Source organism: Microcaecilia unicolor, chromosome 3 (assembly GCF_901765095.1).
Source record: "Microcaecilia unicolor chromosome 3, aMicUni1.1, whole genome shotgun sequence".
Taxonomy (NCBI): domain Eukaryota; kingdom Metazoa; phylum Chordata; class Amphibia; order Gymnophiona; family Siphonopidae; genus Microcaecilia; species Microcaecilia unicolor.
In genome coordinates, this window is record NC_044033.1 from 104,775,956 (window position 1) to 104,791,508 (window position 15,553).

The following is a 15,553-nucleotide window of genomic DNA, read 5'->3' on the forward strand; positions in this document are numbered from 1 at the left end:
CAACCTCCAGAACTGAACACAATAAGAAGGTACATAAGCATTGTCAAACTAGATGCAATGCATTGCTAAAGAAGGCTAAAAGAGAATATGAAGAACAACTTGCCAAAGAGGCAAAAACTCATAGTAACACCTTTTTCAGGTTCATCAGAAGCAGAAAGCCTGCGAGAGAATCCGTGATTGAAAAATTTTGTTTTGAAAATTGAGTTGGGAAGATTGCACAAGCAGATTTGCATGTTCTGTTTGTGGGGGTTCGTTTTCCATGAAAATCTAAGTGAATACTTTTATAAATCCAGAATTTATATATATGAGCACACACTGCACTAACCATACCCCCACATGCACACACGTGTGTTGGGCAATTTTAAAAGCCCTGTCTCAGCTTGTAAAGAAACATGCAAGTTCCCTATCTGTGAATTTTCAACAGCACTGTATAGATAGTGCCACTGAAAATGTCCTCTGAAATAATACTGCTCTGGCGCTCTGAGGGTAATCTTTGGCACCAAGAAGACACTTCTTCTATAAAGGAGAGTATGCACCTATTTTCCTTTATAGAATACTAGTGTGACAGGTCAAAAACGTGCGTATATTTTAGGCATAACCATTTACGCCTGCCATAGATACAAATCAAAGTATGCATCCAGCTTTTCTTAAATAAGTACACAACTGTGGACCGCTTTGCCCAGAACCGTGAAATCTATCCACAACCATCTTAACTTCAGGAAGTCACTGAAAACCAACTTGTTTAAGAAGGCCTACCCTCCTGACCCAAATTAACTTTCTACCTCCTGCGACACAGCAAAACTATGGACCATATTGGACTTTTATCACCACTCCCTCTTTATTTCGTTGTTGCTTTTATTTATGTTTCATATATGCCTACTACTATATTGTGTATTTGTATTTTACCGAACCAGAGCCTGCCTCTACGGTATTGTGTAAGCCACATTGAGACTACAACTAAGTGGGAAAATGTGGAGTATAAATGTGTTAAATAAATAAATGCTCAAGACTAGATTGCCAAAGAATGTGCCTAAGTTATAGCATTCTGTAATTTGAGCACGCAATTGTACACCCGATTGTACAAAAATATAAAATACATACCTTCAAAGATTGACATGCACTTACAAAATAGCACATACCCAGAACATTGTCATTTACATACACATGTGTTCAGATGCATGCATGAATGACGAGACTATTGGCATTTACACGTGTACTTGCTGCCTAAATCTAGGCATCTTCGGATAGAATTACCCTCTGTATAGTGCAAGAGTGGAGAAAGGGAATTTCATCTAGCTGTATGGGTAGCAGTGTTACTCAGCTATGATCAGAATAGTTAAGTGATATATGTTATTACAAAAAAATGACTATCATAACCAGGGCTTTTTTTGAGGGGGTACTTGGGGGTACTGAGTACCAGCACCTTTTCCATTGTCTGCTAAAATTGACCCATGGCCCCCAAGTTTTAATGAAAGAGTTCAGGCTCTACACACCAATTCTGCCTTGTCATAGATTCTGTGACTGGCTGCAGGAGGCCTGGCTATTGTAGGAAGGGTCTTTCAATGATCACCCCACCCCGAAGGGTGGCCCTCGCATTTGAGTACTGGCACCTTTTTCACTAGAAAAAATGCACTGATAATAACTTACACTGCCTAGCTGTACACAGAGCAGATGAATATAACTGCTATATCCATCGTGGGTGCCAGCAAGTGCCTTTTATGAAAGTAAGTATCTTCTTTGTGCATTCAGATTGTGTTCAAATAAATGTGTCCAAACTTGGATGAGGACCCCTTTTTATCTAGTGGAAGGTCAAGGGCTACTTTTTGACCCACAATATTCCATCTCCTGAGACGTTTCAGACTGAGACTCCTCTCTCTCTCGCTCTCTGTCTGAGAAACACTTACTATTTTTCTTTGGCTCTCTATCAGTAAAGCTTGAGGACAGTCACTTAAGACAGCAGGTATTAGAGATTCCTTGCTTTTCTCATGGCTACCTTTATGCCTTTATATAGTATGTTCAAGAGTTGGAAATAGAAAAAAAATTGTATGTGTTCATCGCTAAGCCTAAAACAAAAACATTGCATATTTGATTTTGTTTGACTGTTTTCTATTATGTCAAAGAAAGAGCAGCCAGAAGAACCAACTAGTGGCAAACACAGTTTAATTAGGAACAGTCTTTGATAGCAAGGTATGATATGCACTGTCCTCCCATGGAGGTGTTTTAGCCATCACCCATGTTTCAGCAGTAACAACTGCCTGCATCAGGGGGCATGCTCAACTATTGCAACAAGAGCAAACACACCTATAAATGATAAAAAAATAGAATGTACATAATAAAAACTGTTAAAAGAATGAAAAAATAAAATTCAAAACAAGTTTTAAAAAATGAAATTTTATAAATACAATTTGTAGCAAAGAGTGGACACATGCACATTACAGGTAATATATGTATACTAGGAAAACATTCAGACCAATGTTGAAAAAGGAAATGGGAGATGAAGAAGGACCTAATCAGTCTCTTGACTTTTCTGTGTGTTTATAACTATATTTGCAGTGCTACTCTAGTTTATTCCTACTTTTTAATCTGTTCTTATGACTTCTTTTTAATCTGTTCTTATGACTTATTTATGTTTTTGGGGGGTACTCATCTGAAGTTTTTGCCATTCTGTACTCATTGGTGTTTACTGATAGACAGATGATGACCTCCCTTTGCTGTACTACTTTCATGGACTGGACACATTTGCACATTGAGGGGTGAATTCTATAAATGGTACCTAAAAAAAAATCACTGAAAACCCCCCGCTTAAGCGCTATTGTATAAGCCACGCCTAAAGTTAGGTGTGGTTTATAGAACAGCGTTTAAGTCCCAGTCCCAGGGTTCGCATTAGGCATTGATCCCCCTTATTCTTTAATTGCGCATATTGAAAAAACATGCCTGCACTATGCCTGAGCTGCCCCTTTCCCTCCCATTTCTGCGCCTCCATTTTCAGGAATCATGTAAAATTTAGGCATGTACATGCCAATTAAATCTAATTAACCTATTTATTGGATTTGCTCACACATTTTTCAGTAGTTGCGCACTGGATAGGTACACTGGGTATTTCCCTGTCCCAGGAGGGCTCACAATCTAATGGGCCCATTTACAAAGGTACGGTAGGCTCTACGCGCATGCCGCGCACACCGAAACAAGACTACTGCCAGACTAGTGCCCCACGTGGTCATTTTTGATTTGGTGCAAGCAAACAAAAAAAGCAACACGGGGCCTTCAAGACTAGGACAACAGGAGTACTTTATTAACATGTGACCCGACACGGGCCGTGTTTCGGCGTCAAATGACACCTGCCTCGGGTCAAAATTTATTTCTGCAGTTGATAAATTGTGAAGGTCAAATGTCTCAACACATTACGCTGTTATTATACAAAATGTTCGCTACAGCACGAAAAAGTGGGCTCTCGCAAAAGCCTTCTCCTGTGCACAAATAGCCGACTAAAGCCTTTAAGTCTTGAAGGCCCAGTGTTGCTTTTTTTGTTTGTATACTTTGGTTGTATGCTGTTTTACCCTCTCTATTTGTGTTGGATTTGGTGCAAGCCCATACCGCTGAGACAAATTATTTTTTTTATTTCCTACCACATGTGGCATTTCCAGCGTTAATCGGCATTTGGTGCATGGTGACCAGTCACCGCCCATGTTGCACATGAGTCCTTACCGCTAGATCAGTGGGTGGCAAGGGCTCAGGCCATAAATAGGCGCACACTGGTTTCAATTTTACCACAGGCCCTTTTCCTGGCCCATTGAAAAAAAGCCCCTTTGCCCAAACACGGTAAAAACTGGCCTGGCACGTGCCAAAAACACATGCCCAGACTACTGCAGGCCACTTTTTGCCACAGCTTAGTAAAAGGGACTCCTACGTTTGTACCTGAAGCAATGGAGAGTTAAAGGCCCCTTTTACCGCCCACTAAACAGGAAATACTACCGAGCAGCCCAGCAGTACTTCCCGCCCCTAGCACGCCATCATATCCAGCACTATAAAAATAGCTGCTGCTCCACTCTCTGTGAAAAAACTACTGCTGAAGTCATCTTGGAGGATCAGTTTTGCTATCTGGGCTAAGCCTTTCTTATCCCTGGTTAGCTGTTTTATGTCACTTTCTCTGATGCAACCTAATTGGCGAAACGTGGCCACGTCGGGTCTGTACAAATAAAAAAACACCTGCTTGGACTTTCAGTGTCTGCTTTCTGTTTATCTCTTCTGTTGTTGCAAGACACTCAGCGCCTCTTTGCTATTCCAGTCTATTTGGATTTGGGACATTTAGTGCAAAATGTCCAAAGTTCAACTTAGACGTCATATTGAAAATGTCCCTCCGTGTTTGCTACTAGTTGGCTCTTCTGGCTGCGCTTTCTTTGTCATTTGGACTTTTGCTGCATTTTTTTGTGTCTCTTTTTTTCCCTTCTGGACTGTTTTCTATTCTGCCAACCATTAGATCAGAACTTATTAATTTTTTTTGTGGCCATGACCCATGATTGCAGCCACATAAAATTGTGTGAACCCTCGAAGTGCAAAATGATGCATCTATGGAGATCCCATCCAGGTCATGACCCCAAATACAGGTTTTGTGATCCCTTTTTGAGTGTCAACCCACAGTTTGGAAAGCTATGTAGTAGATACAGTTGGTAGACATGAATACCTCTCCCTAGTGTTCCCATCCTTTTGATTAACCCTCTTTCATATCTTGGCTCTGGGATCACTCCCTTCCCCTCTTTTCCATCCAGGAAGTATCTTCCCCTTCCACCCCCGACACTCGTGGAACAGCAACAGGATACTACTACTACTATTTAGCATTTCTATAGCGCTACAAGGCGTACGCAGCGCTGCACATAGAAGAAAGACAGTCCCTGCTCAAAGAGGATACAGCGTGTTCTAAAATACATGTGAGATCAATGTCAGTGTGAAAGAAATGTCCTGCATAAACATCCATTTTACAAGCTGAAACATCTAAATTATATATGGGGGGAAACAAGGGTCACGGGCATCTGTGTGGCAGCATAGGACTGTCCATCTTATAAAATGATGTCACAGACATTCATGCAGAGGAGAACGGTAACCTAATGCTTAGAGCAGTGGACTGAGACCCAGGGGCACTGTTCCCTGAATGCTGAACAGGAGTCCTCCAAATGCTAGTAAAGTGGGGGGGGGGGGGGCTTCAATATTGTGTTTTCAATTTCTAGGCGCAGGCAGGTTCCCTGGAGCCCTACAGAGCTTACCTCTCCCTCCTGAAACAGTGATAGTGAAACAGCACTCTCCACTGGCAGGACTGTAGGTGGCGGACTCCCACTCAGCTTCGAGGTCCCAGGTTCAAACCCCATTTCAGTTGTTTGTGATTTTTTTTTAATTGTGAACCCTCCAGGAACATAAACATACCTATTGTACAGAAACATAATCTACTGTACCTGGGCCTTCAAGTTTGCAGGTGTCTTATATATTCAACTACAGTAGATATTTTTCTGTCCCTGGAGGGCTCACAATTAGGGAAAAAAGAGCTGAAGTGGGATTTGAACCTGCACCCCTTGGGTCTCAGTCCTCTGCTTGAATCATTAGGCTACTTGAGATCAGCATGCTGCTGTCTTACGAATGTCCATAATACCTGAAGCTCTCATAGAGCCTGATATCCCTTGCAGGTTTCACATTTGGGATAGGAAGGGAGACAGCAACTATTGGGGGATTAATGAAGTGTTGTGCCTTAATCCCTCCAGTGAACAAGCTGCTCAATCAGAGCACTTTTCTGTAACCAGGACGTGACAAGTATCAGGTCTAAATAACAACATCCATCTTTGTAGACATGGAAGTTCCATCCCCTTCTGTAATCACAGTTGGATGTCAATATTTTGGGCCTTCCTTAGTTCCATCCAAAACATGGCCAGACCACGCCTCACAGTATTAGATTTCGATATGCTGCCTTTGTAAAATATCCAATATAAATGTCTAAATGGCAGTTTTCAGATGTCCAAAACAAGAATAGAGCTTCTAAAATAACCACCATTATCTCTTTATTTTTGCCCAGGTTCATGTTCTCTCATCTTGTTCCCAGGGATACCACCCTGATGTTTCAGTTTTTCTCTCCATGTTTAATTTTTCTAATTTTCTTGTAAGACCCTCCTATATTTATTTACTGTGCATATGTTCTCCAATCCCCCCTCTCTCTATGCCCCTTCCTTTCCTACATTAACTTTCTTCCATTACTTCACAAATATTATTTAAGGAGGGAGAGAACTAGGATACAGATAACTTGTCAATAACCAAATTCTGTAATTCTAAAAATAGAAAGAGCAAGAGAAACAGGAAGAAGCTGTGCCTCCTTCTCCCCTACCTCAGTCAAACTAGTCAAAGCTCCCCTCCCCCCAACTAGTCAATGCCAGTCATTCACCCTGCACCAGCCATCTTCAGCCAGCATCAAATCCAGAATCTAGCTCGTTATCCCTCACCTTATGACTACCACTGTCAAAGCAGCCGTTTCCATTGGTCATACACAATGTCACTGTTAGTGAGTTTGAGCCATATAGGCCAGGGTGGAAGGTGTGAGCATTGTGGGGATCAAACTCACCAAGAGCCATAAGGTGTCTGACCAAAGGAACCAACTATTCTTTAGTAACCCCACATCTGTTGCCCGAGAAATCCCAGATGCTAAGGCAAAATTGCTAGATGCCATGGGCAACCCAGTGTTTAGAACTTGTCAAGGTATGATCTAATGTCTGTGCAGTACTGACTCCCATGGTCCTCCTGTAAAGAATACACATAAGAATCTGAGGATGGCTTACCACAGTGATTCATCCTGGCCTGCAGAGGGAGCTGTAGATATCAAAGCAACCACACTAATTTTAACAGTAGCAATAGAAATTCAAATTAATCATGTGAATAGAGGTACTGCTGAAGGTATACCATTTTGTACTTGCTTTTAGACAGTACATGCAAACAGAATGACAAGATTAATTGTACTTACTGGGAGATCACACAGGTGTTTGAATTACATTCTTTGAATGTTTATCTCCCATTAGTGCCAGTGGCAGGTGTCAGAATAGCTACAGTCAGCTTGCATGATATAAAATTATCTGGTAGAAAGGGACAGCATGGAATATTGAATATTTTTAATCACACACCATGCTCTCTTGAAAAAAAAATCCTTTTTTTGTTCTGATTCATTGTATATGCTTTATCAGTACACCATACATTGCATACACTCTAGCCATGTGTTTAGCTAATGCTGCTGTACTAGCACAGTAAATCAATTTGTTTGGCAGACTAATTGGTGAAGACAAAAACCAGATTACCTACTAGTGTAATAAAGAACCTGTGATGGTGATTTACATTAACAAGTGTTTGTGGTGAGATATCAGAATTTTAAAATATTTTACCTAGAGACGCCTGATGAAATGGCATTCGCACTTACCCAGCTGTCCTGGGAAAAGAGACGAGCACAATAGCAACAACCGTACTAGATTGCAGCAGGCATTTTTGTATTCCTCAGTGCATATTTATAATTGCACTGGGAAAAGACAAGTGTTACTCACACACACACACACACTTTAATTTTATTCATTTTCTGTTTCGTTTAATAGCTGTAACCTCATCTGTTCCCATTCAGACAAGCTATTTAGGTCTGACCTTCAGTCACATTCACCTTTTGGGAATAATTGGGTGTAACTTAGCATTCAGAACATTAATGTGTAAATTCTTAGAAGCTAAGCATAACAAGCAGGGACTTATAAAGCTTTAACACAACATTCCTAAGCTGTTTGCCTTTATACTACCTGAATCTGGAGACACAAGTGTAGGATAAAGTGCAAATGAGCTGGGATAGGAAATAAATTTCCTTTTTTTTCATCTGTAACTATACCATTTCACTTTTGTCTGCATAGATCATTTCCGCAGAGCAGAAAAGTAGAGATTTTCCAAAGATACCTGGAGATACCTCTGGCAGCAAATTATAGGATAATTTGGCATAGTCCACAGTTTAACGTTAGTTTGTTTTTCATTGCTGATTTTTGTAGGGAGGGGGCGGGATTTTTGATCCAATAATAGGTGTTAATAGGAAGTAATGCAATACAGTTCTTACTTTTCTTGTACTGTCTTACATTTTTTCCCAGAATATGCTTTTTAAAAAAATTGAGTTACAGGTAAGTATCGGTGAAGCCAATTCTGAAACATTGATGTCTATATTAGAGAAATTCTGCAAATAAATGGGATAAATCTCCCATTAGTTTAATTAAAATGTTCTGTAATTTCTTTAATAGACTATGGATAACATAAACTACTATATATATTGTAGTGGTCGTGGTGAGCTTCATCAGAAGTCACAGATTTACATGCAGTTTTACCCCCGTTTCTTAATGGCCTACTGGTTCACAAATTCTAGTTATTTGGATATTCTGTTACAGTAAATATATGTGGTTCCTGAATTGACAGTCTCCGGATAATTCTACTTGAAGAGGAAAATATTTAAAACTTTATTCAGAGTTCGCATAGTGTTCTGTGACAATGCATTTTCTAAGATGAACAGAAACAAACCATTTGTGTTTTACATTAAAGAATAATTGAGCATTATAAATTTTCAGATGGCATTCTAACCATGCTTGGAAATACTTGAATGCACCTTCAAGGATCAGTAGCAATGCTGCATACTGCCATGTAGGAAATTCAAGTGCCAGTTTGTAAGCCTGTCTTGTGCTCCTCCAGCCGGATGTAGAGGGCACCATTAACAATAGAGAAAAGTTGGGCCCCATGAATCTCTAGTTCTCTTTCAAGCTAGCTAGCTTTATAACTATAATCTTATGTGTGTGTGTGAGGGGGGTCAAATTAATGTTTGCAGCCATGAATTATCAGAGCAAGTTCTTTGTTAAGGGTAGGAGCAGAAGGCCTCACAAATCAACTACAGATTGTAAGCAATTAAATAAATGATAGAAACTACATGTTAACAGTGAAATAAAAGTCAATAATCAAGTTGCCGGTAATAGATAAGTAAGTATTGCCACACTGGGACAGACCAAAGGTCCATCAAGCAGCATCCTGTTTCCAACAGTGGCCAATCCAGATCACAAATACCTGACAAGATCCCAAAAAAGTTCAATACATTTTATACTGCTTATCCCAGGAATAAGCAGTGGATTTTCCCCAAGTCAATTTAATAATGGTCTATGGACTTTTCCTTTAGCAACCTGCCCACACCCTTTTAAAACTCCGTTAAGCTAACCACCTTTACCACATTCTCTGGCAATGAATTCCAGAGTTTAATTACACGTTGAGTGAAGAAAGATTTTCTCCGATTTGTATTAAATTTACTACTTTGTAGCTTCATTGCATGCCACCTAGTCCTAGTATTTTTGGAAAGAGTAAACAAATGATTCACGTGTACCCATTCCACTCCACTCATTATTTTATAGACCTCTATCATATCTCCCCTCAGCCGTCTCTTCTCCAAGCTGAAGAGCCCTAGATGCTTCAGCCTTTCCTCATAGGGAAGTCATCCCATCCTCTTTATCATTTTCGTCGCCCTTCTCTCTACCTTTTCTAATTCCACTATATCTTTTTTGAGATGTGGCGACCAGAATTGAACACAATATTCGAGGTGCGGTCGCACCATGGACTGATACAAAGGCATTATAACATCCTCTCTTTTGTTTTCTATTCCTTTCCTGATAATACCTAACATTCTATTTGCTCTCTTAGCCGCCGCAGCAGCACACTGAGCAGAGGGTTTCAACGTATCATCAACAACGACATCTAGATCCCTTTCTTGGTCTGTGACTCCTAATGTGGAACCTTGCATTACGTAGCTATAGTTTGGGTTCTTCTTTCCCACATGCATCACTTTGCACTTGCTCACATTAATCGTCATCTGCCATTTAGATTACCCTAACAATTTTCAAGAGTGATGGTCTGTTCATCTGATGGTTTCAGATAGAGCTAAGGACAATGATGTTAATTTGGCAGTCTACATTGCTCCTCGAGTATCTCCTAGCCATTCTGGTTTTCAGGATCTCCAACAAGAATATGTATGAGAGAGACGTGCATGCAGCATAGGCAGCGGAATGGGGTGGGCCACAACCTGGGATCATGGCCCCGCCAATATTTACCTAACATAGCATCAGAAATAGAAAGCTTTGGAGATATTAGCTATGTGGCCTCTCCAGCCAAAAAGGTGTTCCACCTCCCCTAGCATGCAGAGGAAGTAGTGTTTGCAAAACTGGCTCATATATATTTAGTGTGGATATACTGAAAACTAGATTAGCTAGAAACTGTTCCGAGACCCGCTTGAGAAACAGTGTTCTACAGCATCAAGTGAGCCACTGATACCAAGAGATCTAGCTAGAGAATAAGAAAAAGGGCTGAGAATCTGCTAGAAGATTGAGATTTTGATTCCCCCAGACAGTGGGCACGCTATCCCTCAGGTCTACCAGAGGCCCACTTTTCTCCCAGCTACAAATGAGGCTGCTGATCTTGAGTTACCTCACCTCGAATGTCTCATCTTATTTTTCCACTATGACACTATCCCTGTGATAACCTACAACATGTCTATGCTGCAATAGTACGAGTGGAAACATGCACTGGCAGTATCACCTGCTATGCTAGAGGGGCTGTAGGCATTCTGTACATTTTAGTAGTCCATTTTACTGTTAGTACAAGTTCATTTCATGCTTTTGGCCAATTTTATTTTCTGTGATACATTTCTTAGTTAATGTACCTTTTATAACACAGTGACCTGGTGTTGTCATGATCTTTTATTCTATTTTTGCTTTCTTTTGTAGGTCATCTCTCTACAATTGTAAGTACAAATCCCAGAGCGATAGGATCAGAGATTGCTGACCCAGCATCTCCAACGCTGCCAAGTGCCACAAAAAGCCAAGTTTCGGGGAATCTCCTCCATTCCACTAGTGTTGTCAGCAAATCTTTCACTTAAGGCACTTGTTTTTGTTAATTCAACACAGTATGCCGTCTGTGAACAGAACTTTAAACTCTGGGTGATTAAACACAAAACGTACGCTTCTGAATTCGTAGGGTAGGCTGGAACCTTCGAAGAGAGAACACATTGTGACATTTCTACTGAGGAAAGGAAAAGAAGCAAACTGCATTTCCACCTAGAGACCTCCATTCTCTAATCTGGCTTCCCCTTCCCTTTCAAAAGAAGGGCAAAGGGTAGTGCCCAGAACCCAGACGGGCTTCTTAGTATTTCGTTATTTTGGGGGTGGTTTACATGGCGGTTTGGTTGACAGGACAAATGTGCCAGAATGGTTCTATTCACTCAAACTCTTCTAGCAAAGAACTGTGACCGGCATTTTAGAATTGTTTTTTTTTAATCCTCATAAAATAAGCAAGGAAAAGAAAGGGGAGGGGGTGATGATAGTGACCACCAAACAGGAGTTCACAAGGCAGGATTGGCTGACTTCTCTCCCTTATGACCTGCTGCCAGATGGTAACCCTTGAAGCCAGATTAGAGAAGAAAGATGATTTAAATGCACTAAGACGTAATATTTTTAGATTCCCACTGCTTCCAACGTAAACTATCCTGCTATCTGTAGACCCCAGTTTGAATGTAAAGACCTCTTTGAAGACAGGAGAATTTGTCTTAAACTTGCAAACTTCAGTTATTCTGTTATTTGCCAGCAATGTTACAGGAGGGTGATGCAAACCAGATATCTGAAACATACACTTTCTTGAAATCACTATTTTGTTGATTTACATTTGTGGACCAGCAAGTTTTATTACAATGGGGAAATAGGTTTTGGCAGGAGTGAGCATACTGAATGAATGCTTCTTGCATCCTCTTTGAAATATCTTTTTCATGGTTTTTGGTTTGTTGTTCAGAAGTTATTTTTCTCTATTAATTTTGTACATGTGTAAAACAAGGGAAAGGTCAGGGAGCTGTTTTACAGGTTTTATGTGAAACTGCTGCTGGTTTAGAAGAAGTAAATTGGAAGGAATTAAATGAAGGTGTTTCATTTGCCAGTTAATGACTCTATTGACGTTAATCTTGATCTGATTTTGTGTCACTCCTGTAACCTTTTCAGTCTTCCTCAGGTTTATTCTCCAACTTCTCTAGTTCATTTTGAGTGGATGAATGATGCTGTTTAGATATTGATGTACATGTTAGTAAATTAATTTGACTATTTCCATGCAATTTTCCTTATTCTGACTGAGGTGAAGCTTAAATGTTACATAGGACTTGCGAATGTTTTTGTTCCACTCATTTTCTCTCTATACATCAGGTGAATGTCTGTTTTATGACTCCAATGACTTCTGTTTTTATTTTATGTGACTACTATTTGATAAATGTTTTCAATGTTATTAATAAGTTATAGTTTGTCCTTTGGTGTTGGCTTTCTGACTAGTTTGTTGATAAGGCAGATTCTCAGGTGATTTAAAGATTGAGATGCACTCTCTGTCCAAGCCAGAAACTGGAAATTATTACTGGATGCTGAGACTTGGCCTCCCACAGCTGGCAGAAAATGAACGCAGCTAAGCTGCAGCACTGAGCATTTATGGCTGCCATTAAACTTTCTCGATTAGATAGTGTTCTTTGCTCCTTTCTGATTTAGTGTGTCCACAAAGTAAAGGAGAAGTCAAGCAGTCCTGCGATTGGCATATATAAAGTCTACCTAAAAGATTACTTTTGTTTTAACGATTGCTTGCGCCGAGGAAATTATTCCTCCCTATAGTATCCAATAAAATGTGTTGAGTTTACACTGGTCAAAGTCCTACAGGTGGCTTTGTTTTCTGCAATGCAAGGATCTAGAGATGAAGCCTTACACACAAGAGGGTTGGGCTATCAGATACAATTCCATTTCCATGGCAGACCAGAGAAGTGTTTGGTTGCTAGTTGTACATCCCTTAGAAGTTAGAATGTTTACAATCACTGCATAGTTATGTTAATGTCAAATAAAACTGTAAAATCAATATTACTGACTCTAAGCTTAGAATATATAAAATGCCTTCTATCTTAGTAGCTCTGCACCAAATACTGTTAAGTATGGGCAAGACAGTAATGCAACATCTGCTTGGCTTCATAACTTGATACATGGAAGCAGTTTTGAAAAACAGAATGACAGAAGATTTATTTTGCACTAAGACCAAATAAATCCAAAGTCCACACTGTAAATGTTTTTATACTAACATCAAAGTAATTTTTCATTTATTGGAAAAACAGTAGCAAACCTTTCCTATCAAAAAAGTGTTATTTTCTCTCCTCTCTCTCTCTCTCTCTCTCTCTCACACACACACACACACTCTCTCTCTAAATAATGTGAATTTAAAAAAAATCCGTGGAGAACTGAAGGAGGTAGTTTGTCAAATAAATTAATTTTGCTTTACCATAGGGAGGCAAGATGCACTTATTTCTTGCCATGAAACCCAGGAAAGAGGCTGTTCAGGAACTGGGAAAAAGTAGAGCTTTTTTATAACCCCTTGTCGCTGCCAGCTGTTGCTGAACAGAGCGATCAGATCCAGCAGCCTGAAAGATTTCAACTACCGCAGGAATCTTTCAGAATCAGCTGTTCTGCAGTCCAGAAAGCATGTTCCTTATTGTTAGGTTTTCTTTTGTAAGAAAAGCAGGTCCATGAGATATCTTTTCTGGTGCATCACATGTATTATTTTGTTAGACAAAAATAAAGGTTTGAAATGCCCATCTTTATTGTTGGAACATATCAAATGTTTTTATGATGCATTTTACTGGAAATCTTTGTTATGCAAATTATTTCATTAAAATTATTTAAAGCAAATTTGTTTCCTTGTATAAATTATTAATTGAAACTGGTTTTCAAAAAAGACATTGTTTTTCTGGGGTACTCAAACCTCCGTTATAAAGCTACATATTGTCTTATGGATCTTTCGTTTTCAACTAAAAGTTAGAAACTTTATTAGGAAACATTACAAATTCGTGTCAGAGACCATCATTAGTTTCAAACTAGACAAGGAAACATGATTTTGGACATTACATTTCCGTTGTTGGACACATTTTACATTGTGACAAAGAATAGTTTTGTGATTTAGCATAAATAAAAATCACACGGTCCTAATCTCCTCTGGTACCAAAGTTTAAGAGGTTTTTTTTTTCAGGATGCTCTTACAATTAACTATTTTCAGTTTTATGAATTTTGGAACTGATTTGCATAGATTCACTGCTAACTTTCCAAAGTTCGTTTTCAAAATCCAAAAGCTTCTTCGGAATTTTCACCAAGGTATTTCACTTGGATTGCAAATCTGATACGATAGTCAAACCCAGAAAAAAAAAATAACTGCCAAATGTTTTTCTAGATTTTATCATAAATACAAGTAGCACCGGTATTTGAACTTCAATTAACATTGGAACTGTTAATTCGTCTTTTGAAAGATTTTAAATATCGTACTATTTTCATAACTCTGATGTTCTAATTCATGACTTTGTTACCCCTGTGGTCGGTGGATCTGTCTCTCTTTGTTTATTGGAGAAGGGGGGAATGGAGGCCAGTCCAAGTGGGCCCCAGCCATGGTATCTAGAAAAGTCTTTCACTGCCTAATTCTGCGACCCGATGGGTGTGTGTGTTTATTATGTTTATTGATGGATGACACACAATTAACATTACAGGCACAGGAAAGACTCCAATCTACTAGCAAAATGTAGATACCTCTTGTGTTATAGAGATGATGAAGACCTGAGTACAGAGACTGAACTTGTACTTTCCAGTTGCTACTGTGGAACTCTCCATTTTTTCACTTTACAATATTGCTGTTTACATTTCTTTTCTTACACAGGGAAAGGGCAGCACATGTAAAATATGAGAACCAAAGGATTTTCCCAATTTTGTGTGGTTTGAAGTAACTACATTTTCTCAACGTCTGAAAGTTTAAACACAGCGAAAGACTTTCTTACATAGACACAGCTATGGTGATTATATATGCAAAAGGCAGATACCACTAAGTTGTGGAGTTAATAAGAGCAATTGTTCTTCAGTTGTTTCTTGTATTGAAGTAGCTTTAGTTTGATTTCTGTTAACATACCCAATGCATGATTTCCTTTCAGCCATTATACTGGAAATTAAAATTTAAAAAATTCAGACGTATGATAGCTGCTGACTTGCAACTCTGATCAATATGTTGGTAGTAATATTATATTTAATTTAGCCCAAAACTCAAACCACTCTTGAACTTTATTCTCTGGCCCTTTGGAATGGGGTCGTTGATGACAGAACACCCCTTCCCCGCCCCCCCCCCCCCCCGAATATCACAAGTTAGGTGGGAGGAAAAAAAACAGACGGTAGCCGAATTACTGAGGCGCAAATGCTGCTCCTGTGACAGCTGAAAGCTACATTGATAATTTTTATTCACTTCTGTAGAAAGCTACCTTCGCATTTTGAAACATTCCAACCTACCCCCCTCCCACCTCAAATTAAAGAAACTGGAGAAGTCGAAACGAGGTTTAAAAATGGAGTTGTTTGCAGCGGTTACCCTGTATCATCTCCTTTCAATGGTAGATCACGAAGTACAGCTAGGAACACCTGTAGGTTGTACTCATTTGAGCTGTTTCAAACGGAAA

The 15,553-nt window shown here is 39.5% G+C and overlaps 1 protein-coding gene across 1 annotated transcript in view; it reads left to right on the forward strand.

The window, feature by feature from the left end:
* Window positions 1-13,731, forward strand: part of RALGAPA2 (Ral GTPase activating protein catalytic alpha subunit 2) — an 898,249-nt gene extending 884,518 nt beyond the window's left edge. The window contains 1 exon segment of the mRNA XM_030196220.1: window positions 10,794-13,731. Coding sequence (XP_030052080.1) covers window positions 10,794-10,945 — 152 coding nt within the window. The 3' untranslated portion in view covers window positions 10,946-13,731.
* Window positions 13,732-15,553: the final 1,822 nt, after the last annotated feature.